Below are 25,864 nucleotides of genomic sequence, written 5' to 3'. Positions count from 1 at the left end.
CTCATGGCAGTTAAACCTGGTTATTGTCTATAATCTTAGGTTATTGTTCCTTTCAGTGGCGGCTGGAGTGGGATGTATGTCAACTGGAAGGGATGATGGAAATGCTGAGAGTAATCAGGATGGCTTGCCCCTTCCCCTGGCCGAGGTTTTGGCGCCATATCTCCAGTGACAACCCTCTATAGAGACACTCTTCCTTCACCCTCAAGCCAAAGGTTTACTAGAAATCAAAGGCTTTCCAAGTGCACCCCCAGGCCCTGTGCTACCTACATGTCAGGCAAGCAAGCACTCAACCAGCTGAGCTACATCCCCACCCCCCACCAGATTTCATGTAAATCCATATGTTCTTCTTCTTTTTTTAATCTTTGGCGAGGCCAGATTTTTAGTGTGGAAAATATGATTATTATAACTACAGACCATCAAACTGAGCGCAGCCTGTTCTGAAGGCTTGCAAACAGAATCTGGCAACACTTTGGGAAAGTACTACTTTAGTTTCTCAAAGACTCAAGGAGCCCTCCGGCTCTTCCAGTGGGCTCAGACTCAGATATTCTGAGTTCTTTGAAAAATTATGAGTTACAGGTGTTTACATTTTTGAAGCATTTTCTTTTGGGCTTCTTAGACTAAATAACCAACGCTACTAACAAGAATTACTTTTTATAGAGGCAACATTTACACTCACTGAACCTTTTTACTTTTTCTTCTCTTCCATCCACTTTCCTCTTTCACTCTTTCAACCAGACCTTTTAACTCTTTTCTAAACCCCAATATCAAAAGAAAAACAAACACTACAGGATTCTGTTTCACTGCGGCCGCACTGCCTCGAGAACGAAGGAAGTGAGTCCCTAGCGGGGATCCGTCCTCCCATCCTGGCGTTTGCCCGCAGCAAGATGGCGGCGGTCTCAATGTCAGTGGCGCTGAGACAGGCGTTGTTGGGGAGAAGGGCAGTGGCTACAGCTGCCGTTTCCGTCTCTGGAGTGCCATCCAGGTAAACTAATTATCAGCCTTGTCGGGCTCTTTATTCAGGATTCTCAGGTCGCTCCACTTTGGCGGAGACCGGGCCGACCCGGCCCGGGAGGCGGCCTTGGGGAGTGCGTCCTCGGCTGACCCTTCCCGGGGATGCCCGGACGAAGTCGGGGCTTCGGCCAGGCGCCCGCGGGGTCTCGGGTTCTTGGGAGCTCTGGGTCTGCAGCCGCGGGCGAGGGTCTGTGTGGAGACGCTGGGAACAGGATCTTGGTTCCCGAGAAGGGGGAGGAGTCTGGTCGACTTCTCTCCCAGTGTCCTGCATCCCTTCTGTTATCACCTGTTTGCCCCACTCCAGCCCTGGCTGGAAGGTGAAAGCCCTGCTTTAGTTAAGAGCCACGGAGCTTCCAAACAGAAAGGTTGTTTGATTCATCATTCTGCATAGGAGGAAAACTTGTTAGGACTTCAGGGTTAACAACTATTTATTGCAAGGTGATAGCGTACCTATTTTCTATTTGTGGTAGGATTGGAACCCCCGGCTGTGCGTTCCAGGCTTGAGCGCCACCACGGAGCTCTATGCCCTCAGCCAGCAAGGTGGCTCTTATTTTTATTTATTTATTTTGTTTTGTTTGTTTGAGACAGGATCACACTATGTAGCCCTAGCTGTCCTGGAACTCAGATCTGCCTGCTAGCAAGATGATTTGTAAAAAGGTTGATGGTAGTGCCTGTCAGCAAGGTGATTTTTAAAAGCATTGATGGTAGTGCCCTAAGTTTTCTTATCTACATTGTTACTAACCTATTACAGCAGTTGAGGGATTGTTGTTATTTTGTTACCTTGGATCATTTTTGTGATGACACCCCTCCCCCACTCCTGAAGCATTACTTCTTTTTATATATTTTCTGTTTTTCTGAATTTATTAATAGCACGTGTGTACACATATTAGGGTTTTAATCTATGATATACCATGTTTTATTACTCTTCACTCTTGTCACCTGCATGCTGTGGAGACTACACTGAACGTTTACACAGAAGATGGGAGACTGTGTAAGGGGTGGGAAGAATGTGGTAGTTTTTAAAAAAGGAAAAGTCGGGCGTATTGGCGCACGCCTTTAATGCCAGCACTGGAGAGGGAGAGGCAGAGGCAGTCGGATCTCTGAGTTCCAAGCCAGCCTGGTCTACAAAGAGAGTTTGTAGACCCTGTCTCAAACCAAACCAAACCATTAAATTCTTTTTTAAAAAAACGAAAACAGGGCCTATCAAAATGCTTGTTAATTTAGTGTTAGACCAAATACAAAGGGAATACAGAGTTAAGATGAGCTGATTAGAACTTTTGAAGGTAAATTTTATTACAGTTTTAAGTAGTGGTTTTGTAGGAAAGAAGAGGTTGCCCTTAGTAAGGTCAGGGGATTTGCGGTTTTGGGGACTGAGGATGTAGGTGGGTTGGTAGCGTGCCTAGCATTCAGGAGGTACTGGGCTCAGTCTTCAGCACCGGATAAATCCATTCTTGGGCACATACACTGTAATCCCAGCACTCCGGAGTTGCAAAAAACAGGTTGGGGGGGCTGAGGGGGGAGCATGGGACAGGACAGGCCAGACTAGGGGGCTGTTCTGTAGGCAGCAGCAGAGCAGTATATATGTATACACACACACACACACACACACACACACACACACACACACACATATATTATACAGTTACTGGAAAATAAATGTAACACTGGTGGAAAGTAAAAAATAAATTTGCAATTAAGTGTTTTACATATGAGGAACTTGAGCAGTTCTCTAAGATCAAATACTCCAGTGGTTAATTTAAGGCTAACATGGTGGGGATCTAGTTTAGTTCTTTCCCACTTAAACATTATGGGGTTAATTTACATACCCTAATACTAATGTAGAGGACTAGAACTGAACACAGATATAGGGACCACTGGTGTATTTCTCAGCAATTATGCTAGTTTAAATTAAGACAGTACTGGATTTTACAAACCAATTGCTATTATTACACATCTAAACTTAGCAGTTTCTGCTTGTTAAGCATGTTATTAGAGATTTGAAAATAACTTATATAAATCATATAAGATGACCTTTGTTTCATATTTTAAAAAATTTAAAACCCAGGGAAAATAATTTTGACCTCACACAATTTTTTTTTACATTTTTTTTACCCTAAAGATTTCATGATATGCATCTTATTTGACAATTATGGTTCCACTCCCTTGTTTATATGCAAACTTCTTACAGATGTGTTGAGAATAATGCTTTGAAAAGATTGAGAAGAAAGTTCCAACCCATCTGGGAAGTTCAAATGTAACTTTCTGTTTTGGTAATCCCAAAAGAGATTGCGGTGGCATAATACTGCCGGTGTCTGAGGGAGGGAGGGAGGATGGAGTCAGTAGGGAGAGTGGTGGGAGAGGAGTGGGGTTACTAACCTGCTGCATCAACCTTCGGATTCAGTTATAAAGGCTGTAAAGAAAAAGTAAAACCGCAGACCCGGACTCAGACAGGAGAGAGAGTTGAGTAGCACTGGTGTTGGCAGCTTGTCTTCCCAGCTCATGTTCTAGACTGAGCTTGCATCTCCTTGTCTGAAGAGGGTGAGAGCATCGTTACTCACCTGTTCTTGCCCTTACTATAGTATCCTCAGGGGTTTTCCAGCACACATTCTACCTATTTAAGGTATGACTCTATCAGTAGAGAAGTTGGTTTTCTTTTTCAAAATAGTGACACTTGAGATTTAAGATAATTTCTGTATTGTTAGTTTTTGTCCATTTTAACATGATCATGCATGTTTATATCACCTGCTTTCATATCTCCTCTCAAATTTAGACTAGAGCTTGTGTTTATCTAAAACATAGCTCTGAGGATAGCAGATCCCCAGAGCATCTTAGTTTCTGTGATGAAGACTAGGTGTATGAGACCCTTGTGAAGTCTGTTTTGTGCTCCCAATCTCTGGCTTTATTTTGTGGTTTTTCTTTCCCACTGTGAAGTTGAGTTTTCAGAGACCTCCAGTGATGGGAAAGGAAAGTCTAAATGTATGAACAAATATTCAAGATCAATAGGTTGGCTACTACTTGATTAAATATCTTTGCTTTTATTTAGTGTGTTGTGTGTGTGTGCATTCATGTGGGAAAGGCAGGTCTTAAGAGATACATCAGTGATGGGCAGTGGTGGCACATGCCTTTAATCCCAGCACTCGGGAGGGAGAGGCGGGCAGATCTCTGTGATGAGTTCAAGGTCAGCCTGGTCTACAGATTGAGTTCCAAGACAGCCAGGGTTACACAGAGAAACCTTGTCTCGAAAAACAGAAAACAAACAAACAACAACAAAACAATAAAAGACACATTTCAGTGAGAGCCAGGTAGGCACTAGCCTATATAAATGTGAATTTAAAAAAATCTTCAATATATATTTCTTTACAATTATTTGCAGCGGTTTGAGTTTAGGATATTCACCTTGAACTCTTAATTTCTGTACTGAAATTGTTTTATGAATGGATTTGTACTTAACACATTATGAAAGTATCCTGACTCCTTTTTCATTCAAAATTTAAAAATGGGAAGTGGAAATGAGTGATTTGAGAAAGGTACTTATTGGAACATGAGGACTTCTTTGGAATGAGAATAACTGGCTTCACATGAAGCTTTTAATGAGGCATGGTGGGAAGAGATGGAGCCCATTGGTTCCTGAGTAACATCTGCTAGAATAGGTTTAGAGATGGTATGAATATAGAATTCAGACAGAACACAGATTGTTCAAATGGAAAAGCTTCTAAAATTTGTCATCCCTTTTATCATTTTTTTTTCCCCTTTTCGAGACAGGGTTTCTCTGTGTAGTTTTGGTACTGTCCTGGATCTCACCCTGTAGACCAGGCTGGCCTCGAACTCATAGAGATCCGCCTGGCTCTGCCTCCGAGTGCTGGGATTAAAGGCGTGTGCCGCCACCTCCTGGCTTTGCTTTTTTTTTTTTGTTTTTAAATCATTTTTGTAGTATTTATTCTGAGCATAAACTCAGCATAGCTAACTTTTCTAACTTAGTGATTCAGCCAGCGTGCCAAGGACTTTCCTTACATTGTGTCCTGTGTTTTTTCAGCAACTCCGTGAATTAGGATGTTCTTGTTTTTTAGGATAGTAGACAGGTACAGAAGAGTACCTTCTATTCTTCTTGGTAGAAAATAGTCTGACTTACTCATCAATATGTTGACTTTTTGTCATGAGAATTATTTCTGGTAACAGTAAATTAAAATTGTAGTGTCCTCAGTTTTTCTAAATCTTAGCAAGGTATATTCTTCATTTGAAAGGCTATTTGATACTCTTGTCTTTTATTTCGTTGTTACATCTCTACAGTTGGAGGGATGAATGTTTTGGGCTTTGAAAGAAAATAATTTTCTTCTTGAATTTAGTATAAGAGATTTTTATAGGTGACTTCATTTTACGTTTTTATCACCACTTTAAGACAGTATCATTTGGCCAGGTTAGCTGGGAACTCACTGTGTAGCTGTGGATGACCTTGAACTCCTGATCTTCAAGCCTCCCTTTCCCAGGTGCTATGAGTGCAGATGAGTGCCACCATGCCCTGCCTTTTTTTGATACTCTTAAACAAAATACATAGAATGCATGTACTAAATATGGTATCCTGAGTGTATTTTTTCTTATGAACTTCGGTGATCATTGGAAAAACTGTTGTTCTGCTTTTTAAAACTATGGAGTATGCTAGCTGTGCTTTCTGAGCTCTTAAGTCTGTTTTTTTGTTTGTTTGTTTTTTTTGCTTGTTTGTTTTGTTTTTCTAATTCATTGATTAGCCTGCTTCCCTCTTAGTAGATTTGTTTTCTGGAAATCTACTGTGTTTGGGGTTTTTAGTCTCATTAATAGAAGAATTTAAAAGTGGACTTGGAGAGAAGCTCAAGGACAGTTTTATTAACATTTGAGAGAAAAACTGCAGGACAGGCAAGCTATAAATCCCGACAGTTGTTTGGAGCAGGAAGATAGAGAAGGGAGAAAGCCATGTTTGTAAGCAGCCACTCAGTGAAAAGCAGGGGAGGCTTGAGAGAAAGAGTGGGGATCCCAGGGTGTTGGGGAAAACAGGCCCAGGCTTTGGTCAGTGTCAGAAAGAAAAAGAGGAGAAGGAGCAGCAGACAGGCCCAGTGCCAGTGGAACCGACATGCTAGCTGATATACAGAAGCTCTGTAAGCAGCTGCACTGAGGGCTGGACCACTGGGAAGGTAAGTATAGTATCTCCTTAAGGGAATAATATTCCTTAGCATGATTCTACGTGAATCAGCTTTCCTGAGAGGTGGTCTCTTGGGCCACATGTAATTCACTGGCTGAACTGTATTAACTTAAAAAATTACTTATTTTTACTTCATGTGTTTTGCCTACATGTGTGTCTGTGTACCACATGCTCACCTGGTGTGTAAGGAGGTCAGTAGAGAGCCTTGGGTCTAATGGATCTGGTGTTACAGATGGCTGTGAGCGACCATGTAGGTACTGGGACCTGAACCCAGACCTTCTGGAAGAAGCAGCAAGTGCTCTTAACCTCTGATGCATGTTTCTAGCTCCTGGTTTTAACTCTTAAGGGAAGAGACAGTAGTATGTAAAGTATCAGAATGTCAAGTCTTACCTAAGGGCCAAAGGTAGAGTCCACTGTTTTGATAGGAAAAAATAGCTTTCTCTTAATAATCCTTAACAAAGCTCTGATAATCATCCTTAGTGGCCTCAAGAACTACTGTAACAATATTCCTCCCTCAAAAGTTGAGACTCATGTAGCTGGAGACCTTCTCTCCAGCCCCCGCCAAGCCCTGTCAGTCCGACAACCCATTTATAAAATAAACACACAGATGTTTATATTATTTGAACTGTTTGGCCATTAGCTCAGGCCTACCATTGTCTAGCTCTTACTCTCATATTTAGCCCATTTTTATTAATCCATACTTTGCCATGTGGCTCGTGGATTACTGGTACCTTACGTCTTGCTTGTCATGGCGGTGGCTGTCAGGTCTCTCCTCTTTAGCCTTTACTTCCCCAAATTTTCTTTTTTGTTTGTCCCGCCTATACTTCCTGCCTGGCTACTGGCCAATCAATGTTTGTTGTTGTTGTTTGTTTTTTTGTTTTTTTTGCTTTTTGAGACAGTGTAGCTTTGTGCCTTTCCTGGAACTCACTCTGTAGCCCAGGCTGGCCTGGAACTCACAGAGATCCGCCTAGCTCTGCCTCCCCAGTGCTGGGATTAAAGGCATGCGCCACCACCACCTGGCCAATGTTTTATTTATTAACCAATTGAAACAACACATTTGACATACAAAACATCCCACAGCAGACTCAAAAATCATTTTGAGGATGAAATTGGGGAATAAATATAACCCATTCCATCCTGATAATCTAGAGATCCAGTCTCAAATTTGTTTCCCAAAAAGGATGTCAGGACTGAGTCAGGACCTGAGTTTCCATTACACTTTCATGTAGAGTCTCCAGGCTGGAGTGCTCATTTAGGAGAAATAAAAACTGACTTCTTGGCCTGAAAACTGAGGTACTGATTCTGGATGAGAATGGATTGTTTACTTGGGGTTCTTGGGTCTGCCTAAGCAGTTTCTAACCAGCCTTCATCATTTCTCTCTCTCTTTAAATGGTTGATACCAAATAACTAAACCTTTTAGAATTGTGTGTGGAATTCTGAGATTTAATGAAACCATGATGATGGCTAGAATTTATTGTCATTAAAATCTTGGGCCAGTGAATTGGCTCAGTGGGTTAAAATGCTTGCTGTGACCTGAGTTCTATACCCAGGACCCACGAAGTTGAAGGAAAGGACCAATTCCTGCACGTTGTCCTCTGACCTCCACACTCAAGCACATAGACATGCACACAAAAACAAGTATAAAAGAGAGTAAAAGCTTGTACTCTTTTAATGTTGACAGGATATTGTAGTTTAAGAGCTGAGTTCTTACAGCTTTTCTTGTTTAATTGCGTTGTCTGAAGATCCTAAAAGAATCTGCTGTGACTGAATTGTACAGTAGCTACATTTTTTTTTTTTTTTGCAGCTGCTTTCATCTAAATATTTGAATACTTTTGTAAACTATTCTGTGCATTTTCTCCTTTAGGTTATGACAAGGGGACAATTCTGAATTCTGGTTTCAAGTGTATTCTGTCTGTTGAGTATTTTGATAGATAAATGCAGCCTTGAGTTCTTTAGAATTAGTTAACCAAATATAATCTCTTCTTCTTGCCTACATTCACCAGACTTACATAAAAAAAGGGCCAGCCTCCAATGTAGTGTTTTGCTTTTAAATGTCTGCTGTTCATCAAAGTCACCTGTTACTTGCATCTGAGGCATTCATATTCCTTGGCCACAGTTTATTGCTTCAGTAAATGTAGGCTTAGGCTTAGCTCTGCAGATTCTGAGGGGAAGCTAGGGCTGAAAACTCCCGACTTTCCCCCTCCACCTCTCTAAGCAGTTTTAATGTTTTATCTTTAAAGACTTCAAAAATATGGCTTTCTTGGGGAGAGGAATAAGGGAGATTTCCAGAAACAAGAAAACTTCAGTTTTTGCATTTTTCACTCATATACTAATCAGGCGGGGGTTGAGGGGGTGGGTTAGAGGCAGAGGAGGCATTCTGGTAATGTTGGAGAAAGCAGGCCATGTTACTCCCCTCTAGAGACTTGTTCTTCATTTTGGAAGGGCTCAGGTTTAATATAGCACAGCTGTTGAACTCTGCCCTTCAGAGTTTAAGAAGAAAGTGTCTTATCCTTTGTAATGGGAATGTGCTTTTTAGGGAGGTGGTCTTTGGCTGGACATAGTTTTAAGAAAGTTCCTTGCTTTTCTAGAGTTCTTTTGTTTCAGTGATCTCTTAGAATTGTTTCAGCTGAGGGGAGTGCAGATCTTATTGCTTCTGTAGTAGGTTTTGCTGGGTCCTTAATAGCCAGGTGAAGAATGATTTCTTTGTGTTTTCTAGGGCTCAAAAATATGTTCTTTCCTTTATTTGGCCACTTCATATAAGCAAAAGGTCCTTGCTTGACAAAAGATCCCGTTCTAGATGACTGTTCAGCAATCCATATGCTTCTCCTAAAAATGTCACTCTGTCTTGATGAGCTTTAAAGTAAATGCAGATGTTTTGAGTCTTTTGAGGACCTCTACTCTTTGAATGGAAAGAGCACTTCTTTTTCAAGGGATTTTTTCACTGTACTTAAAGATGAAGTTTATACCTTTTGTTTTAGTAGTTTGGAATTCATTTTAATATCCTTATTACACATAAGTTTTTGAGATATAAAATATACTTCATTTTACAGCACTGAGATCTTGTATTTATTGAACCTTTAAAAATATGAAACTTACAGTACTTTGTAGTAATTACCTTTGGGTAGTGAAAAGTGTTAGTTTTTAATTGGAAGGGTAGCCTCTACCTTCATAAAGGTTAACTTTAGAAGTATAGTTCATAGATTCTTGTCATACTTGAGTTGGAAGGAAATTGTTCTTGGGTTGTCAGCCCCTACCCTTTATTTAATGTAAGAATCTCTGGAGCTTCTGCTGATGGTCTGGGGTTTCTGGTGGCTCTGGAAAACAGTTTTCTTCACTGTGACAAAATGCCCTCTGGAAATACCAAGGGGTGGCGGGGGTATGGTGATAGATGATTTCAGTTCATGATGTGCTCCCTCTATTCCGGTGGACCTGGGGTGAGGCAGATACCATAGCAGCAGAAGGGTGTGGTGAGGCACTGTTGCTCACCTCATGGCAGGCAGGACTCACAGACTGGAAGAGGCCCTAGCTAGATCCAGTCCCTGAGGGCATCTGCTTCTTTCAGCTCCACCCTACCTCCCAAGTTACTAGCACTTTCCAAAATAGTGCCATTAGCTGGAAACCAAGCCCTCAAGACATGATGGGTGTGGGAGACATTTCACATTCAACACACACACACACACACACACACACACACACACACACACACACACTGTTCTTTTGTACTCATTGATGAGTGATATTTCTCTTTGTGCTCTACAGTGTAAGTCTTTCCCTGTGTACTTATCATCCCTTCTCATAACTAGGCTTAGCTTCTTCAACTTGTTTCCTCTATTAAGATGGCCAGATTTCTTGATGCTTTCCTGCCTTTTTGTACTCCTTATGATGCTGTGATGGTTAATTTTGATGAGCAGCTTGGTAGGATTAAGAGTGCCTAGGTGATTAGTGAAGCACACTTTTGGATGTGTCTGTGATGGTGATGGTCTTGGATGATTAGAACATAAGGAGTCCTTAGATGGATTCATATTCTTAATACATGATTAGGAGGTGGTGCAAAGGTGGTGCAAAGTCTTTAGGGGAAGGGGACGTCTTTTGGCATGTCCCTGGGTCTGCTCCTCACCTAGTCCCTTTCTGTACCGCTTCTTTCTCTGCTTCCTGGAGTGCCAGGGATGAAGTGGAGAGTTCTGCCACATACTCTGCAGCTGTGGCATTTTGCCCAACCTCATGGGGCCATGTGACTCTGAAACTGGGTCAAACAAAAGTCCCCGCTTTTAACCTGTTCTTAGGCAAAAGTGATCATAGATGTTTCCTATTTTGCTAGTGCCTGTGTTTGAACTATGCATTATAATTTTGATTAAGTGTGATTGTCAGAGATTATGTTCAGCGAGCTAATTTGTGTTTTCCTTCTCCTTCCCTTTCTTTCTAAGAAAACAGGTTTATTTAGTAGTACACTACAAGGAGCAGTAGACTGGGCAATAATAAGGGTGCTACCTGAAGTTTCTTTTCTTCTTATTTCTCTTTAGATTGATTTTTATTTTATGTGTATGAAGTGTTCTGGCTGCATATGTGTACACGTGCATGTGCCACATTCGGGCCTGGTGCCCATGGAGGCCACAGGAGGGATTTTGATCCCCTAGACTATTGTCAGCTGCTATGTGGATGCTGGGAACAGAACCTGAGTCCTCAGCAAGAGAAACAAGAAAAGTTCTTTAGCACCAAGCAACTCTCCAGGCCACTCTTTTCTTCTTTCTTTCTGTCGTTCTTTCTGTCTGTCTTTCTTCCTTCTGTTCATCTGTCTGCCCCCCCCCCCCCTTTTTTCTTTCTTGAGACAGGGTTTCACTGTGTATCCCTGGCTGTCCTGGAACTCACTTTGTAGACCAGGCTGGCCTCGAACTCACAGAGATCTGCCTGCCTCTCAAGTGCTGGGACTAAAGGTGTGCGCCACCACTGCCACCTGGCCTCTTTTCATATCTTAACAGTACCTTCCACAAAATAAAAGTTCTTGTAAGTTTACTGTGGCTTACGCTGTGCTGGCTAGTTTTATGTCAACTTGACACAAACTAGAATTATCTGAACGGATGGAACCTTACTTGTGAAAATGCTTCCACAAAATCCAGCTGTAGGGATTTCTTAATTAGTGATTAATGAGGGAGGGCCCAGCCTCTTGTGAGTGGTTCCATCCCTGTGCTTGTGGTCTTGGGCTCTCTAAGAGAGCAGGCTGAACAAGCCATGAGGAACAAGCCAGTAAGCAGCACTCCTCCATGGACTCTGCATCAGCTCCTGCCTCCAGGTTCCTGCCCTGTTTGAGTTCCTGCCCTGACTTCCTTCAGTGTTGAACAGTGATATGGAAGTGTAAGCTGAATAAACCCTTTCCTTCCCAAGTTGCTTTTTGGTCATGGCGTTTCATCATAGCAATAGAAGCACTGACTTAAGTTGCCCTCCTTGTGTAGACGGTGTAGCTGTGGTGTCTGAGATCTCCTTTCTTACTCACAGGCCCTTTCCTTTATTTTTAGTTCCTAGTTTTGGGTTTCAGTTTTAGAGGGAGAGAATCAGAGGCCTTCTGATGCTAGAAGCACTTCATAGTAGACCCTCCTACTGAGCCACCTACCCAGTCCTGGCTTACTCTCTTTGACTCCTTTGCTTAGATTTGTATCAAGATGATGCTAAACTCGAAGAGCTAGGAGTGGTTTCTCTTCCTCTTTCTTTGGAGTTACTGTAGTTTTATTTCATAAGTTTTTATATGCTGTATTTTATTTTGCTTAAAAAACCTTTTAATTTTATTTTGCGTTTCATACCTGATATTGTGCTTACATATTTCCATCTCTCCCTAAAACATCTTATTTCCCCTGAGACTTTCCTGATCCATGGATTACTGAGCGTTTGTTGGGTTGAGCTCGAAGCTTAGTGGTAGAGCGTTTGTGTGCCAGGTGTGTGAGTCCTTGGCCTCTTCCTCCAGTACTGCAACACAAACCAGTAAAGTAGAAGTGCTTGCTTGTTCTGAAAACCTAGTTCCCTGGAACTTCCTTTTTTAGTGTCCATCCTAAAACTTGTGGCTCAGGGCTGGGGATTTAGCTCAATGGTAGAGCGCTTCCTAGCAAGCACAAGGCCCTGGGTTTGGTTCTCAGCTTTGAAAAAAACAAAAAAACAAAAAACAAAACAAAACAAAACAAAACAAAAACCTTGTGGCTCTACTGGTCTGGCTTTGGTAGTCCACTCCCACAGTTGCACTGGAATCAGTCAGGGCTAAGGAACTCAGAACAAAAAGAAGCAAATTAGAGGAGAGGGTGTTGCATGAGCCCACCCCATTAGAGCCATCACTCCAGTGAGTAGAGAGAAAGATTTTTTTGCTTGGGTGGAAGTGGTGCACACCTTTTATTCCTAGCACCCAGGAGACAGAGGCAGGGGGAACTCTGAGTTTGAGGCCAGCCTGGTCTACAGAGCGAGTTCCAGGACGGCCAGGTCTATACAAAGAAACCCTGTCTTGAAAAAAACCCAAAATTTATTTTCAGTTTTTGCTATTGCAAATAGTCATTGTTTGTCCTCTAGTGTGGTTGCAGGATTATCCAAGATAGATGCCAGGTATATGAAAGAGAAGGTAAACGGTAGCTTCTGCAATTTCTGAGCATTGCTTTTCTTGTTCCTTTGGGCAAATTTCTACAGAAGTGCCTATTTCCATTTTCAGCTATGTTAAGCACTGTGGGAGGGGAGTGTAAGGTAGATTCACAGCTGGTTAAATGAAGTTCTCAGGTCTGCTGTTCTTCCTGTTCTGCCGACTGTATGCAGCCTGTCCAGATTTTTGTTATTATTTCATTCAGTAGGAGAGACAAGTGGAGTGTGTTTACTAGATGTTGCCTAGGTCCAGCTGGCCTAGGATGAATTACCTTAGAAGCTAATTATAATATTTCTTGCATTTTTAGAATATCTGAATGGACTTAATCTAAATCGGCATAAAAAGTCTTTATATCTTCAGATTCTTAACCAGTTGTTTCTCAACTCTAGTGGGCGCATAGGGGATATTCACATGTCAGAGTCTGGGAAATGAAGCAGAGAAAATATTTTGGAGTATATGCTCCTGATTGGAAATCTTGGCATTTAATAAAATGGAAGCTTGTAAGTGGTATAGAGGCAGAACAATGCATTGAGTTTAAACTATCAAGCTACAGTCTTGGGTCAAAGACATTGTATTGGTTAGTTTATCACATCAACACAACCTAGAAATGCCTGAGAAGAGAGTCTCAGTCAGATCAAGTTGTCTGTGATCACTCTGGGGGCATTGTTTTCATTGCCTTAGTATGTAGGAAGACATTGCCTTACAGCAGATAGCATCATTCTCTGGCTTGGGGTTCAGGACTGTGCACAAGTGTATGCTTTGACCTTCAGAGAAAGTGCTTCTCAGTCCTTCCCATTTAAAGGAGGAAGTTTTGAACATCCACCCATAGGTGCTTGTTCCCCTTTGGCCAACACGTTATCTGCTCTATGCTGTGAGCTGGACTTGTACTTCACTTGACATGTATGCTGGAAGATGACTGGAGAGTGTGCTCTTAACAGCCGTGGCTGAGATGATAAACTGGCCAGTGGTATCGGTTAGATTTCTTTGTAACTCAGGAGACTGTAACTTTCTGCTTTGATGTGGTAATCAGGTTTCTAATAGCTAGCATTTTTGAGTATTAGACACTAAGGTCATTGTTTCATGTGTCTTATTTCATCTCAGTAAAATAAATGCTCTCTCTTATTATAGGTGGTGGGTTGACAATTAACATTATCGTTTTATATATTCTTAGGATTATAAACTATCTTATGTGCCTTAGAATTTATTTACCCTTCCTCTAGGACATGGCAAAGGATCTAGAAGTTGAAATCTTACAATGTATTTAACTATAAACCATAATAGAAGTTGTTTTGTTTTTAAAGATTTACTTTTAACCTGTGTGGGAAGGTGGGGATTATATGCACATGAGTGCAGGTGCTCTCCAAGGTCAGAGGTATCAGATCTCCCTGGAGCTGGAGTTAGAGGCAGTTGTGAGCCACCTGACCTAGGGCTGGTGATTGAACCTGGGTCCTTTGGAGAGCAGTGAGAGCTCTTAACCACTGGGCCATCTCTTCAGCCTTACCATTTTATTTATTTTTTAAGATGCACTGCCTATGATGACCTTGAATTCCTAATCTTTCTGCCTCTATTCCCCACCCCCCAGTGCTGGGATTAGAAGTGTATGCTACCATATCCAGCTATGTTTTGCAGATTTTTAAAAGAAAATTATTTGTTACTGTTACGTGCTTGTATAAGTGCTGGTATGCATGTAGCAGTTTCTAGGAGTCAGTTTTCTCCTTCCACCTTGTTGAGACATAAAGAACAGATTTCTACTGCATCATACCCCAGAGTAGCTGGTCCTCAAGCTTCTGAGACATTCTCCTGTCTGTCCCTCTCATTTTGCCACAGGAGTGTTGGGATTAGAGGTGTGTGCTGCTACAGTGTGTGTGTGTGTGTGTGTGTGTGTGTGTGTGTGTGTGTGTGTGTGTGTGTTTGAGACAGTGCCTCACTGTGTAGCCCTGGCTAGCCTGGAACTCACTGAGATCTGTCTGCCTCTTCCTCCCGAATGCTGTAAAAATGTACACCAAGATACCAGACTTGCAAATGAGTGGTTTTGTTTTGTTTTAAGACAAGCTCTGACAAATTTTATTAAAGAAAAACTTTCCTGGTTAACTTTTCACCATTCTTCTGGCATGCATCTAATGATATCAGAATCACCGATGTCCATGATAGCCAGTGTGCTTACTCTATAGTGTTTCCCAAATGCTGAGCCCCATTTAGTATCATTGCCACTTATAGGGATAGACATCAGTTTTGGCCAACATGGCATAGTGGTCGATTCAGATTTTCTTAAAACTGGGCAGTTTTTCTTTGGCCTGCTTGATCATGTCTGGTGATTACTAGGTATTGAAACCTACACTGTCTTGTGCATGATAGGCAAGTGCTCTTCCACTGAGCTTTATCTCAAGCCCTCTACCATGACTTTCAAATGTCATTACTTACTCTTTAACAGTTTCATACTTGCATATAATATATTTGAGCCACAGTCACTTGACTCTTTTATCCTCTTCCCACCCCTTCCATTGTTCATCTCTTGGTCTCCACCTACTTTTTTTTTTTTTTGCTTTCAGATCCACTGGGTTTAACGAGGGCAACTCACCAGTGGTTATATCACTGAAGGCAATGGCTTCTTTTCTCCCAGCAGCCCTAGACTGTATGAGTTTCTTTGGACGGGGTCTCATGAGTCCATTCCCCCCCCCCCCCCCTTATAACTGAATGTTTATGGGCCTAGTCTTGTCAGGCCCAGTCTTGTCAGGCCCTATGCAGGTAACCACAGTTTTTGTGTGTTTATGAGTATGGTGGCATGTCCGCTACCATGACTTTCTACCATCTGCTTACACTGAAGACTGAGTGTATAGTTCATTTACACAAAACCTCAAGAAGTTCAATTCACAGGGGGCAGCTAAAGATATTTTAAAGGCAGGTGACATATTAATCTACTTAGTGACCATTTAGTACTTCACCAGAGAAACAGTGACTTGTGGGAATGTTGGTCTCTGTTAGAAGCTCCTTGGGAAAGACTTAACAGTCATAACTTTGAAGTTTTGCCAGAGACTTTAGTCCATACCTAGCAGATTGTAGAACCTTCTCTCTACTTCCCTTGCAATTCTTTGTCTTCCTAGAATTCTGGACACTCTGATTTCAGGACCTTGCATGACATCTTGATCTCCCTGGCGTTGGGACAGTTGATAACATCATACCCTTACCCCTCTGCCTTTCCTTCCTAATTACTGTCATCAGAACCTGCGTGACTTCTAAGCTAGGACTGTTTCATTCCTGTCTCATTTCTCTGAGGCCTCATTTATTAGTCAGTAACTTCTTAAAATAGTTTTTAAAAATTTACTAATTTGTGTGCATATGTGGGTGCTTTGGTGACTCTAAATTACCTACAATTCCATAGTTCTTCTCTCTGCTGTAATTAACTTGTCTTTCTATACTTTCTTTCCTTCTTCATAAACTCCTCTGAAGCTTCTGTGCCTCTGTCCTGCCCTAACCCAACACCATTTGCTCACAGAACTCCTGATCCTCCTTTGGTGGCGGTTCAGTCACCACTTTAAGCTTTGAAGTTTGAAAATATTGCCCAGCTGTCTTTCCAATAAGCAGGATAGCATTTTGAGTATTTTTTTCCCTTAAGATATATTTATTAATGGCTCTGGTGGCACATGCCTTTAGTCCCAGCACTTGGGAGGCAGAGGCAGACAGATCTCTGTGAGTTCAAAGCCAGCTTGGTTGAGTTCCAGGGCAACCAGAGAAACACTCTCAAAAAACAAAACAACAACAAGAATAAAAAGATATATTTATTTTATTTTATGTGTGTGCACTTCTTGCCTGCATATATGTATGTATACCACATGTGTGCCTGGTGCCCACAGAGGGTAGAAGACGGTATCAGATTATCTGGAATTTGAGTCATGGATTGAGCTGCATGTGGGTGCTTGTGAACTCTACCTGGTCCTCTGAAAGAGAAACAAGTGTTCTTAATTGCTAAGCCATCTCTACGGCCCTTATTTTAGTATTCTTATAGAGCTTTGGATTTTAAGTATAACCATTATGAATAGTAATAGCATAGATTGCTGGAAAAAAGATAAAAATGTTGTTTAGTTTAATAGTTCTCCTTGCCTTTTATATACTATTGAATAATTATATTGCAGGCATTCTCTTTCTTTTTTGAAGACACGGTCTGCTCTGTAGTGTGGCTGCTCAGCATGTAGCCCAGCTTGGCCTAGGACTTGCTGTGATCTTCCTGCCTTGGGGTGGGGGGGGAGGCGCCCCCAAGTACTGGGGTTGTAGGAATTTGCCAGTGCATCCAGTAATTGTAGACTTAAGATAGTATTTACTAATAACATGTTAAGTAGAATTCTGTCAGAAAGCTTTTTGTAGGATTTGGATTTTCACAGGATAATTTTTTCATGGAAGTAAAAATATTGGAAATTTGGACTTTTAATAGTGAAGTAGTATTTTGTTTTTTATGATGAATAGCTTGAATAGTTGTATTGTGTAGACTTTAGAACAGCAGACGACTCAATCTACAGAATAAAATTTGAATTTCAAGGTTGAACATTTGTAAATTCTTTTGTTCTAGACTACATTAAGCAGGTCACATAATTTTATTTAGTTGAATTTGTTCATTTGTACTTATTTTAGCCATACTACCAGTTGAAAAGTAAAATATCCTAGGACTTACCATATATATGAATTTCATAGGTATTGCTACATTTTACTGTGTTAGTTTATGGGAAAGAATTTGATAAGAGGAAGAGTAAAAAGCATCAGTGGACACATCTGGGAAGACAGAAAATTCATAGCTATTCATTTACAGTTTCATCGAAAATGTGGTATCATATGTACATTAAAAAATTGTGGGTAGTGTTGCCACTGTCTATATGACTGTTTCACTTGTAATGGGTGCTAAGTGTTGAGAGTGACCCTAAGAAAGATGATGTTAACTGTTTTTAAATTGTCAGTTTGGGGGCATTGGTCCACAGTGAAAACAAAAGCACCTTCACTTCACCCTACCGAGCACCATGCTCCAATGTGTATGCACCCACCCTCCTAAAAAGCACATTGTCTGTATCTGCATCATAGAAAATTCTGTGAGCCTCCAAACTTTTGATAGTGAAATTAGTGTATATATTTGTTTGTTAGTTAGAGGTAGGGTTTCTCTGTGTAGACCTGGCTGTCCTGGAACTCACTGTACACCAGGCTGTCCTCAAAACTCTCAGAGATCAGCCTGCCTTTGCCTCCTGAGTGCTGGGATTAAAGGCATGCATCATCATTGTTCAGCTGTTTTGTTTTTTTCCAGTAACTAAAAATTTGAAGGCTAGCTTCTGGGTCTAGCATTATTGTGTAAGACAATAAATGTTGGATAATTGAGTAGGAATTACCATCTCAGCATACATTTTTTAAAAATAGGGTTTTGCAAGTAAGTAGCCATGACTGGCCTTGAACTTGTTGTATAGCTGGAGATCCTCTTGCCTCAGCCTTTCGTGTGCTGGGGTTACTGGCAGGTGCTACCGTGCCTGTCCTTTGGGATTTATGATCCAGAGTGCAACAGGATTTTTGATAGATGTATTATTTAATACTTTAGTATTAACTTGCTGGATCTTTCACATTTCTCTTCAAAACATATTGTTTGTCTCACTTTGGTCATTTTCATTTTGCTTTTTGGTGTTAAAGATTAAATGTAGGGCCTTGTACTTGCTAGGCATGGGTTCTAACACTGAACTCCACGCTCATAACCCCAGTGTATTTTATCACCTGGATATTTGTCAACATGACTAACACCATCTTAAAGTTAAAAAACAACTTCTTAGGGTGAATTTAAAAAAAAAAAATGGAATATTATGAAAAAAAATCAATGGAAAAGTGCTGTTTTCATGTTGATAAGAATGAATTTGTGATTAGAATCAAGTTGCATATACAGTTCTGATAGTGCTGCTTATTAGGCATTTAGTTAAGTAACTTACTGAGCAAGTCAGTGGGAGTTTTAATGACTCCATTGAAGACTGTTGGTTTGTAGTTTTATGGCCTGGATTTGGATGTATCTTACTGTGATTATTGAGTGTTTCTTACGTGGCATGAAAGCCTGTAAAACTGTAAATTGAATAACAAGCAAGTGATTTTCTTCATTAAGCTAACCACTATGAACTTTTGTGCATTTGAATTGTAATTTATTTTGATATTGCCATTAGTTGTTTATGCATATGTATTTTGTTGTCTTACATTGCTGAGGCCATTAAGTATACATTACATTGTGTACTTTTTGTTTTAATATTCTGTTGAATTTTAAGTTTAAACACATTGTGGGTCCATCAAGTTTATAGACATAAAAACATATAATGTATTCCAAAATGGAGCTGCTTTGCTGATTAGTACAGAATATTTTCAGTGTTTATCATGTGTTTACCTCTAGTTATGTAATTTATTACTTAGTCCTTGATTTTTTTTAGTATGAACTTAAAAATGAACCTATGACTTAGAGTTGGCATAAACTTTAGGGATTGAGCTCATAAAACATTTAAAACTCCCTAAGTGGAATTTATTTGTAAATCTAGCAGCTTTTGTTTCCCAAATACAGTCATAATAATTATTATAATTTTGCTTAGAATATGTCAAACATTGTTCTAACTTGTTATTTACATCTCATTTAACCTTCTTGGTAGTTGAATGAGCTCTCTGATACTGTGGCTTGGGAAAGTGGATGGGATAGTAGCATTCTAATGACACAAGTGATCACCGTGTGGTGAGGTGGAAATGATCTTTGTGAAGAGTGGTTCAAAGGCAAATTAGAGAACAGTGTCTTTCCCAAAGGAGAATTTCCTTCTTTGGTCCAAATGAACTGTAAACGTTGGCTACACATAGGCTGTGGAGCTTACTAAATTTTAAAACTTTGTTTAGTGATATCTAGGTAGTTTCTCCCCAACAATATATATTTCAGGTAGTAGTCATTTCAGTCTTTTGGTGTGTTTCAGTGAATGGTATTTGAACTTCATAGCTATGAATGGTTATTTCTAAAGAGGGTAAATATCCATTGTTAGAGTGTAGTTTGAAAGTTTTTGTTTTTATGTGTACAAGTGTTTTGTGTGCAGTTATGCCCATGACTGTATGCCTGGTACCCATGGAGATCAGAAGAGGTCATCAGATACCTTGGAACTAAATAGTTTCAGATGTGAGCCACTATATGGGTGCTGAGAATTGAACCTGAGTCCTCTCCTCTTAATCACTGAGCCATCTCTGCCCTCCCCCCTCCCCCTGTTAGGAGTTTCTTAATGCTTGGAGCTTATTTATACATTTTCAAGAAAATACTTTCTTATTCTTTTCCCTTTTTCTAAAAATGGGGCATATAATTCTAATTTTCATTTTGTTTTCAGTATTAATGCTATTCAAATTTTATATACAGAAAAAAATTTATTAAAATATATCACAGTCTATATTTAAATTTAATGATGTTAATACTTTGCTATTGCTCCCCCCCCCCTTTTTTTTTGTCTTTTGAGACAAGGTTTCTCTATTCAGCTCTGAAACTTACTATGTAGACCAGGCTTGCCTCGAATTTACCTGTCTCTGTCTTGAGTGCTGGGATTAAAGGTGTGTGCCACGACACCTGGCCCCTTCCACTCTTTCTTATTTTACCCATATATGCATATAGATGAGAACAATGTTTATAAACTAGTGGTGGCAGCACATACCTGTAACTTTAACTATTAGAAGGATAGGGGATGAAGTTTGAGGCCAACCAGGCTACATGTGCACTTAGCAAGACTTTGTCACACAGACCATCTGACTCACTCACTCACTCAGCCCACATCTACATATTCTTTTTACTTAAACCATTTGAAGTAATTAGAAATGTCTTGCTATGCCATCTCTACTTTAAAAGGCAAGTTATGCTGGGCAGTGGAGGCACATTCCTTTAATCTCAGCACTAGGGAGGCAGAGCTAGGTGGATCTCTGTGAGTTCGAGGCCCGCCAGGTCTACAGAGCGAGATCCAGGACAGGCACCAAAACTACACAGAGAAACCCTGTCTCAAAAAAAAAAAAAAAAAGCCAAAAACAAACAAACAAACAAACAAAGACAAGTTATAAGGCTGAGGCTATAGCTCACTTAGTACAGTGCTTGCTAGGATGCAAGGGTTCTGGGTTTCACCCCTAGAAACACTGCAGAAAATTGGGTGCACATCTGTAATCCCATGGAGTGGACTATGTAAAGATAGGAGAGGAAGAAAAGGTAAATTAATGAAGAATTTTAAGCAAAGAATGATATAATTGAGTATAATTGCTTGTTTTTTTTTCATTTGTTTTATTTTATTTTATTTTATTGTTTTGAGACAGGGTTTCTCTATGTAGCTTTTCACCTTTCCTGGATGTGTAGACCAGGCTGGCCTCGAACTCACAGAGATCCGCCTGCCTCTGCCTCTCGAGTGCTGGGATTAAAGGTGTGCGCCACCACCGCCTGGAGTATAATTGCTTGATTAGGTGGGAAGATACTTTGACAGAGATTAGGGACAGGAGATGGATTTAGGGGATTGATGCACTACTCCAGGGGAAGGGAATAAAGATGGAGCCAGAGCAGTGGATGTGCTCACCTGTGGTTGACGGGAGGACACAAAGGAGAGTCGGTTGTCCACATTTATTTAAACAAAGTTTGGAAAATATGCTTGGTGTGTAGGGTTTCCTTTCCTCTTGGGTTGACCCTACTCGTTACTAGAGGGAAAGAAAGGAGCATTTGTTTCTCTGTGCCAGGCATTACATGCAATTACTTAACATGCTCTTTCATCCTACAAGTAACTCTTGAGCTATTATTAACCTTATTTTTACAGAGGAGGAAATTGAAGTGTAGACTTGGTAGGAATTTTTTCAAGATCATATTGCTGTTAAGTGGCAAATCTGGAATTCTAGCATGGGTCTGACTAACTCTTAAGTCCTGGTTACCACATGATTGTTTCCCAGTTTGTTTCATGAATTTTTTAAACATATATAGTTTTATCCATTTTTGAAATTGGTTTGTTCAAAATGCAAGATTTTGCTGATCAACAGAACTTCATCTTTGATCTAAAGAGTAAATAAACAGCACCTACTAACTAGCTTTATTTTTAATGTAATGTTGCTGATAATTTAATGTTGCCCCCAAAGATAATGTAATGTGTTCAAAAAGTGTTGATCATTTCAGCATATTTGCTCTTGTCTGTTTGTTATAAATATATTTATGATGCAAACATGGTCTCCGTGGTTTTTAATGCAGATACAGAGATGTTCTAAACCTAAAGATTCCCTAACGGAAGCAACAACAACAAAAATAGGCAACAAGTGGGAATACTTAAAGTTGCAGATAAATGCATAGGCTTAGGTAGCTCTTCATTTAGCAGGTAAACTCTGCAAGCTGTAACTGTAGCTTTAGAGCTTTTGGGAAACAATCATCTAATGGCTTTTGGTGTCTTTTGAGCTTAGAAGACTTAAGAAAATAAATTACGCTGCCCTTAAGACCAAAATGTAGCTTTGTAAAATGTGACATCTTGATTCACTTGAAAATAGTAAACTCTCAAAATACCACACTGAACTTCAGACAGTCAGTGTATCACAGATACCATGCAACTCAAGTTCTCATGTGGCATTCCCTAGAGAGGTATTATCATCAGACAGTTGCTTCTCAAGCTATAGCCGTCAGGATCTGTGACTTCAAATTAATAAAGATTTATTTCTTTTTTATACTGTATGTCTCTTATGGGGCAGCTAGGAACTTTATTCATATGTCCTCATTTGTGGACATACACTAACCACCTTTGATTGCTATGACAGGAAAAAGAGCTGAGGCAGTCATGTGTAGACTTCAACCTTATGGATATTGTCACTCTCTCTTACATTTCTCTGGTTAACGTAAATCACGTGCTGTAACTAACTTTGAAGATGTAAGACAGTACAGTCTCACCAGACGCTTGGGAGAAATGTAATATTATTGCACAGCCCTAATGACCAAGCTTTTATGAGGAATATATAGAATCATTCATGGCTGATTAGTGTATTTTGGTAGAAGATGTTAAGTAGCTCTTAAATAATCCTTTTTAGACTGAATAAAGGTAGACCCCCCTAACTCCCAACTGCTAGAGATCAAGTCTAGGGTGGTGGTCTTCTAGGTAAGGGCTCTAGCCTCAGTTCTGAGTTATAGCTCTTGATGCTGGGTAGCTCAGTGGAGTGTGTGGTTTACCTCCATCACTCCTCTAGTGCCTCCTTCTCCTGAGGTGGACCCATGGCCATTGGTATGTGCTCACAGCCTTGTAGCTGCATGGCCTAGCCACTCAGCCTAGTGACAGCCTTCAGCACACCCCTGCCATACAGAGAGCTGTAAAGAAAAAACTTTTTTTTTTTCCCTGGTAAAATGAAGTGTGATTTCAGTTGCAATCTTGTTCATTGTGAACCTAAAGCAGTTCAACATGATGGCAGTGGAAGACAATGTTCCTGCTCCCCTGCATGTTTGAAAGGTTCTTATAAGGATTGGTTCAAGCACCCCATATCTTAGGTAAGGCTTCTGTTGCTATGACACAGCACCATGCATGACCAGCAGCAGCTTGGAGAAGATCGCACTGAGAGAAGTTACAGCCATCACTCAAGGCAGGAATCTGGAGGCGGGATGGCTGTCAGCCTGCCTGCTTCTTTCTATACCCCAGGACCACCTGTGGGGTAGCACCCCTACAATGGGCTGAGTCCTTCCACACCAGTCGTTAATCAAAAATGTCTGCCTGGCGGGGTGGTGCACGCCTTTAGTCCCAGCACTTGGAAGGCAGAGGCAGGCGGATCTCTGTGAGTTCGAGGCCAGCCTGGTCTACAGAGTGAGATCCAGGAAAGGCGCAAAGCTACACAGAAAAACTCTGTCTCGAAAAACCAAAGGGGAAAAAAAAAAAAGAAAGAAATGTCTTACAGGTTCACCTATAGGCCAATCTTATAGAGGCATTTGTTTGTTGAGACAGGTTTCCCTGGCTGTTCAGGAGCTTGCTATATAGACCAGGCTGGCCTTGAACTCACAGAGATCCTCCTGCTTCCATCTCCTTCAGCAAATCCTATCAGCATGCTGATGGACCACCACAACTGGCCATTTTCTCAGCTGAGGTTCCCCCTCAAATGACCTTAGCTTGTGTCAAGTTAACAACAACAAAAAACTAGGCAGCACACCATGAAAGGCTATTGAGTTACCAGTTGTGAGTCCTAGGATTGCGATACTTGAAACTCAGAGCAAGCCCTCGTATAACAAGGAAAATTGACATCTGTAACAAATATTTAATAGTTCAATGAAGTACAGATAAAAGAATTAAGGATCAATAGGCTACCTGAAGACAGTGGCTCTTCTGCATTTATGTGTCCAAGTGGCCTCAGTGAACTTGGAGACAGTGGTCTTATACTGAAAGTTTTTAGAAACACAGTCCTATCTACTACCACCATAAAGCCTAGACCAGCATTACAACAACAATTGATGCCAGTTCTTCATTTTGGAAAAAAAAAAAAAGGTTTTTTTCTGCTGTATAGTATAGTTTTTAAAGTTTATTAAATTTATTCATTTATTTTATATCCCGACCACAGATTCCCTTCTTCCTCTCCTCTCATTCCTTTCTCTTATCTCCCCTCTGCTCCACTCCCCCAATCCACTCCTCTGTTCTGTTCAGAAAGGGGCAGGCCTCCCATGGGTATCAACAAAGCATGCCATATAAAGTTGAGGCAGCACTGAGCTCCTTCCCTTGTGTTAAGGCTGGGCAAGGCAACCCAATCTGAGGAATAGGTTCCCAAGAGCCAGCCAAAGCACTGTGGACAGCCCATGCTCCCTTTGCTAGGAATTTAACTTTTAAAAACAATGCCAAGTGAAATTCTAAAGTAGATCAAGAAATACTGAAGTAACTTTTTTTTTTTTTTTTTTTTTTTAGACTGTAGGACATGATTGGCATGAAAATGTGCTAGAATTTGTAAATCCTGAGTGAACTCCTTCAAATGGAATTCATACATCTCTTAGCAAATATTTCCCTATTTAATGATACAGACTTAAAAAATATCTATCTAAGAGAACTTGGACAATTCTAGAAGACAAGGGACATTATTCTTCTGCATAATAAAGAAATATAAAGGACTTTTGAAAATAGTAACTTTCTATTAATGCTTCAACCAAAGGATGTCATAATTTAGAACTTCATTAGCGTCTGTTCAAAAATGAGCAGCTGGCAGGGCTGGAGACATGGCTCAGAGATTAAGAGCACTTACTGCTCTTGCAGAGGACTTAGGTTCGGGTGCCAGCACCCACTTGGTGGCTAACAATTGTCTGGCCTTCTTGGCCATCAGGTATAAACATGGTACATATTCAAAAATGCAGATAAACACAAACACATAAAATAAAAAATCCTTTAAAAAAAATCAGCAGCCTGGGGCCTCCCCGAAAAGATGCTCAAACCAAGTTACTGAATCAGCATGATGGGAAAGCTGCTAGTTACAGCTGACACAAAGAATTCTTAGAATTTGCCAAGATATTGAAAAACTATGCAGAGGCTTCAGATGGCTCCGTGAATAAGGTACTTGCCATGCAAACATGAGGACCTGAGTTCAGATCCCCAACACCCATGTCAAATCCATCCCTTTTAACGTGTGTCTGTAATCTGGACTGAGGGGTAGATATCCTAAAATATTGACCAGTTAGCCAGTCTAACTGAAGTTGCAAGATCCCAGGAGAGGCTCTGCCTCAAAAAGGTGGTGAATACCACCTAACAACCTCTGGCCCTCCACATATCCACACAGTGCTAGCACACCTACACACATGTACACAACTTTCCCACACAAATGAAAAGCAGTCAGTGTCAAAGCCTATATTCATTGTAATTCCCATGCAAAATAAGATGCTGTTTATAGCATGCAGCCTGTATATGAGGAAGCTGTGAAGTTGATTATTGAACAAGGTGACTATGTGACTATTGTAACATCCAAGACTCTTCCAATTACTAGCTTCTGGAAGGGATTGTAAAATAGGTCCTTTGTCTGGTATTTTTTTTTTTTTAAAAGGCAAAATATTTTACAAAGATAATTATCTTAAGGTAATTTACAATAAACTTTAAGTTTTTAAAATTCTTCAT

The 25,864-nt window shown here is 40.5% G+C and overlaps 1 protein-coding gene across 3 annotated transcripts in view; it reads left to right on the top strand.

Moving 5' to 3' along the window:
• Positions 1–841: 841 nt before the first annotated feature.
• The window catches only part of Ndufs4 (NADH:ubiquinone oxidoreductase subunit S4), a 122,291-nt gene continuing 97,268 nt past the window's right edge, over positions 842–25,864 (top strand). For all 3 annotated transcript variants that reach the window (XM_036206896.1, XM_036206897.1, XM_036206895.1), the window contains exon 1: positions 842–982. In XM_036206896.1, the coding sequence (XP_036062789.1) occupies positions 885–982 (98 nt within the window). In that variant the 5' untranslated portion in view covers positions 842–884. The remainder of the gene's footprint in view (positions 983–25,864) is intronic.

This window comes from Onychomys torridus, chromosome 15 (assembly GCF_903995425.1).
Source record: "Onychomys torridus chromosome 15, mOncTor1.1, whole genome shotgun sequence".
NCBI classification, from domain to species: Eukaryota; Metazoa; Chordata; class Mammalia; order Rodentia; family Cricetidae; genus Onychomys; species Onychomys torridus.
This window is presented reverse-complemented; position numbering and strand designations above follow the sequence as displayed.